The sequence below is a fragment of the Taurulus bubalis genome (assembly GCF_910589615.1).
Source record: "Taurulus bubalis genome assembly, chromosome: 5".
Lineage (NCBI taxonomy): Eukaryota > Metazoa > Chordata > Actinopteri > Perciformes > Cottidae > Taurulus > Taurulus bubalis.
The window spans coordinates 28,179,410-28,184,981 of NC_136593.1; the positions used below are offsets into that span (position 1 = coordinate 28,179,410).

Below are 5,572 nucleotides of genomic sequence, written 5' to 3' on the forward strand. Positions count from 1 at the left end.
ACTTGAAGCGGGAGCGCTGACGCTACCAGACGCCATTGTTTGACTTCTGACTTCACCTCCGCAAATTGCGTAACTGTAACGCATTTGCAGACCCAAGCACGTCAGGGGAGTCTCAAAAAGCTGTGCGATCCACAAATAAATAGACACACAAATACATACAAATGCAGAAATATATTTGTGATTTTCTTTTACATTTATATAAATCTTTGGAATACAATGGAACTACACTGCAAAATCATTGGTTTATTTTGGATTGTAAAATTATCATGTTAAAGTACCATCATCATCATCATAAAAAAAGTGTTTGTAAGTCTCAAGGGAGGTTGGTTGGAGCCACGGAGCCTTTCTTCAGATTGAGAAAGTTTCTTTTCCTTTGTCTTTTGGGAGCGTCCGCGCTGCCACAGGACTCTGGAGGATGCCGGAACACAAACAGCCTCTGTCCGGCAGCGGGGACGCTGGAGGAGGGCGGCACGCTTCCCTCTGTGCTGCGTAACCTTTCATGCCCTGATGGGTTCACAGCCCTTTCTTTAGTGTCGCTTGGCTGTTGTGTGACTGCGTCTCCAGTGACGGCAGCTTCATGAACAGGCCGTGGAGCTTCAGAGAAACCGTCCTCCTTGTCCTTCTCTTCAGCCAGCAGCGGTGCAGCCTCTCTTGGAGGCGCGATACGGGATCTGGGGAGGAGCTTCTCCATCAAACTTTGCCTCTTTTCCCGGAGTCTGTGAGGTTTGGAGGACAGAGGAGCTGTTGTTATGGGACTGGAGTGTAAAAGACGTAATACACATCCAGGGTTCATACACATTCTGACCAATGGGTTTCCATGACTTTTCCATGGCTTTAAACCAAATGTCCATGACCAAACATTTTGTGAAATCTCGTCGTATAACGTAAAAGTCGGGTTAAAAGCCACTACTACCTTCGGTCAGTGTCCCCGTTAGCTCCCCGCTGTAGCCAGCTAGTGCTCCTGCTAGTGCTCCGCTAGTTCCTCGCTAACTCTCCGCTAGCTCCCCGACAACCACCGAAGGTAGCGGGACCAGCCCCGGCTCGACACCCGACTCGGGCAGAGGGGACGCGGGCAGTAGCAGCGGGGAGATAGCAGCAGCGCTAGCAGCAGCGCTAGCAGCAGCGCTAGCTTGCTACAGCGGGGACACTGACAGGAGGTAGGAGCGGCTTCTAACCCGAATTTTACGGTACATGAAAAAGTGAGTAAATGTAGTATTTAAACTAACAATGAGAATACAAAGCATACAGTAAACCTTAAATGACACAAATGAATGAGACAATAGTTTGATTAAAAGAATAAACATTTATATAGATGCCTGTATGTATGCCTGCTTATATTTTGAGCGTCTTTCTTTTAAAAGCATATTCATTATTTCAAACTCAGCGCAAATGAACGACATAAACACATGAATATAACACATTTACATGACTTTTACTAAACTTTATAGGGATTTTATTTTTTTCAAGGACTTTTCCAGGCCTGGAAATAACCATTTTAACATTCCATGACTTTTCCAGGTTGTCCATGACCGTAAGAACCATGAGATCAATAAAGGCCTATGATGCTGGTGATCACTGAACTTCATTATAGCACCACTTCAAGTCTTTATATCGCAGCTCGTTGCAGAAAACAGAAATGTGTTGAACTCACTTCTCTCTCTCCACAGTGCAGCGCGGCATATTTGGCATATTTTTAAGCAACACGTCTTCTCTCAGTTTGACAGGAAGCAGTCTGTTCAGCTCTCCGGCACACCTGGTCAAAAGGTCATCACAATATTATGAAGCTGGTTTCTGGGATATGATCTCTGCAAAAACAATGGCTGGCTTTGATTGAAACATGGTCAGGGATGCCTGGCTATCTGATGAAGACTTGTCTAATAAATACGGATAATTCCAACTGCAAAACGCAAAACTCACACAAGGTTTAGGATTAATATTTCAGATTGCCACAGAAAAATAGAAGTGCAGTTGCTTAAAAATGGGATTGAGCATCTTCCCGCCGTGAACAGAAAGTGAATCATGTGCATCGTCTTGCTTACGTGAACTTCTTATAGTTTAAAAAACAAGATCTTTCAACTGTTGAGTACAGTATTCATCAGAGCTGTTCCCCGTTTAGTTGAATTCACAGTGTGTGATTAAAAACTGCTGTAAACAAAGGGTGAAGTGAACTCTATCCCGCAAACAGAAAGCAGAAACAAGAGCCGACAGAGAAAAGAAAAACACACGTCTTGCATATTGTTCCAAACTGTGCCTTTTCATTTCCAGCTCCGTTCCTCATGCACGACACATTATTCATCAGTAATTCAGACTCCAGACATCAGTGCTCCATTGTATCAGAAAATTAAACGACGAGTATAATTGTTCATCCCTCCCATCGCGGCTCGAGGGAAACCTCCAGGGGAGTCGTGGTCAAACAGTATTTCAATTTCAGACAATGCTCCGAGATGTGTGTGCTTCATCCAGCTGTGTTTAAACGCTGACTTTATTACATCAGGGACTTCACTCAGAGAACTACTTTCTTCAGCCACTGAGAATCTTGAATCACTGAGACTCTGGCTGCATACTTTTGGCTAAAAGGTTTCCCCTGTATTCAATTTGTTCAATCAGTTTTTTCCCTTTTAAAAAACGCGGGGAAAGAAAAATAACATTGTAGTGCATGACAAAAGGTTTTGTTGGCTTCTGCACATTAGCTGGCAACCAAACTCAAAAAACTATGTCTGCAAGTTGGAAGAGCCAGACTGATTTAGTATGATGATGCTGCACAGGGCTTATTAAAGCCTCACAGACAAAGAAGAACAATGCAAATAAAGTTCTATGTCTGTGCAAAAAATAACAAGTATTTGGCAAAAAGAATAGCTTATTGTAGCTGCAATTAACCTGTTTTGCACTGAATATCTTTTCAAGATAATAACAATAACGTTCAACCTGTGCTAAACAAAACGAGTGCAGATGTGTAAGCAATCAAGTTGTATCAGTATCAGTGGCTGCAGTGAGCTGCTTTCCTCTACTCATCTTTTTTGCCGGCCGCTCTCAATTCATGCTCAATGTTGAGCTTAGATCTGTGTTCTGTGTTGAGAGCAGGAAAGTCGACCTCACGGAGATCGACTTTCGGCGAGTCGCCAAGAATCTTGTCCGTCGCACATGCTCAAGCGTAACCTGTTAACGGAGCAACGTAAACATTTCCACGAAAGTACAGGCATTTCTCCATGTATTTATTAATGATGTTTTATGACATCTTCTTGTACTATGTAAAGTTATCATGTTCATGGAGAAAGTGGTCGTCCTGAAACCACAAGGTTGCTGGTTCGATTCTTGTTCTGAACCTCCAGTGCTTCACAGAACACTGCTCCTTAATTACTAAGGATGGGTTAAATGCAGAGAATAATTTCCCCACTGTGGGATTAATAAAGGATTACAAAAGAATAAAAAAGATCCTTCATTTCCCCACAGTTTGAGAACCGCTGCCCGAATGTGACACACCACAGTGGACCGATCCTGAACTTGGTTCTTACCCGGATGGCTCGTGCTCTGCAGATGATGAGAGGAGCTGTTTGGGGCAGAGCGCGTCGGTGATGGAGAGGAGTTCGCTCTCCGGCAGCGTGGGCAGCAGGAGGCGCAGGGCCTCCAGGAGAACCTCAGCAGACACCTGACTCTGCTTCACCAGCCCAGACGCAAACTCCAGATCCTGAGACGGAGCGCAGGGCACAGATCCACCTTAAATACACATTTCCCATCGAAATCCTCCGGCATGCACACACAACAGTGAGACGTCCCTGTGTTTCCCATGCCATTTATGGTACATTGTGTTGAATATAACTGTGGCAGTGGGGCGGGGTTTGCGCTCGGCTCAGAGGGAACAGAATGAGGGGGTGGTTCAGGGAACAGGTGTGAACATGAGGTGTAATTAGCCTCAGCTGGGGGCAATCTGTGTTTGTGTCTCTCCCCAATATAAACAGTAGTAGCGGCTGTGGAACGGGAGAGCGGGGAGCGGAGTGGACACGGCCGAGACAGTTGGAGCAGCCGGACGACAAGGCGCGTGCCATCAGGGAGAGTGCACGTGGAAAGAAAAAGACATTAATAAGCAAGCCAAGTGTGTTGCCCTCTTTTGTGCCTGGTCAAGACGCACGGGAGTAACAGGGTCGTGTTACAGTGGTGCACAACGTGGGGCAGGCACAATGAATAGAGGGCAGCAACAAGAGGCGCCGACCCAGCCGATTGTGGCGCTGGGGCAGATGGTCGCGGGGATCGCGGCCATACAGCAGGAGCAGGCGTTGACGAATAGACGATTCCTGGAGTCTCTCCAAGAAACGGCCGAACGCCAGACCTTCGCCCTGGAGCAGATAGCCGCCCGGTCACTGGCAGCTCCGCTGGCGCCGGCCCCCTCTCCGGCCCCATCTACGCTGGCAGGGGTCACCATTCACAGAATGACGGAAGCGGACGACGCCCAGTCATTCCTCGACTCGTTCGAGGTGACAGCGGCGGCGTGTGGCTGGCCGTCTGTTGCCTCTGCTGGCTGGCGAGGCACAGACGGCGGCTCTGGGGCTGCCCCCGACAAGTTTACGCTGACGTGCGTAAAGTAGTCATCGACCGGTTGGGCCTGACTCCGGAGGACCACCGGCGGAGGTTTCGGGAGGCCAGGCTGGGGGCCGAGGATCGGCCCTTCGCGTTTGCCCAGCAGCTGAAGGACGCCGCCAGCAGCCAGGGGCAGCAGGAGGGGTGGAGGACGTGGTGTAGAAGGTGGTCCTGGAACAGTTTGTGGGCGGGCTGCCGGCCCGAACGTCTGCGTGGGTCCGCTGCCACCGCCCTGCGGCACTAGAGACCGCCATCACTTTAGCGGAGGACCACCTGGCTGTTTATCCCCCTGGGACGGGGGACAGCGGCCGCGCGCCTGCTTTGGCCCGGCCAACACCCGCCCCGCGGAGGAGGCTACCCCCGCAGGCCTTGGCGCCACCCTCACCAGCTCCGTGGCCAACACTCCCACCCCGGGTCCCCGGGTCCCCGGTCCACCGATCACGGCCAGCCCCGGTACCCTTCCCGACCTACAGAGGGGTCCTCAAACGCCAGGGCAGGAGTGTTGGAGGTGTGGGCAGCCCGGACACTTCCGGAGGGAGTGTCCATTGATGGAGGTGGGCCAGGTGATTCGGGTTGCCGGACCTCCAACACCCTCCCCCGGTCCGGGAGCGACGTACCGCGTTCCGGTAAGAATCCAAGGGGGTACACATCAGGCAATGGTGGATTCGGGCTGTACGCGGTCTATGATCCACCAGAGCCTGGTTCAACATCGGGAAATTGGTGGAGGCATTGTGGGTAAAGATTAGGTGTGTGCATGGGGATGTTCACGAGCATCCCATAGTGTCAGTCGAAATTAGACACCGGGGGAAAAAGCATAGTATAAAGGTTGCGGTTAGCTCCCGCCTTACACACCCTTTGATCTTGGGAACCGATTGGCCAGGGTTTAATAAACTAATGGGGCAGGCTGCGGGGGTGCGGTCACAGCAGACAGGGTCATGCGATATGTGCGCTGTGCTCAGCGGTGACGCGAGGTTGTCCGACACTGCAGAGGGGGAGGAGG

The 5,572-nt window shown here is 50.0% G+C and overlaps 1 protein-coding gene across 1 annotated transcript; it reads right to left on the bottom strand.

The window, feature by feature from the left end:
• Window positions 1-259: 259 nt before the first annotated feature.
• LOC306737129 (uncharacterized protein) lies at window positions 260-4,043 on the bottom strand (the record flags this gene model as incomplete). Its single annotated transcript, XM_079218830.1, has 4 exons — window positions 260-716; window positions 1,652-1,753; window positions 3,513-3,685; window positions 3,975-4,043. 4 exons carry the CDS (start codon window positions 4,041-4,043, stop codon window positions 314-316), a joined length of 747 nt encoding a protein of 248 aa, XP_079074956.1. The 3' UTR covers window positions 260-313.
• Window positions 4,044-5,572: the final 1,529 nt, after the last annotated feature.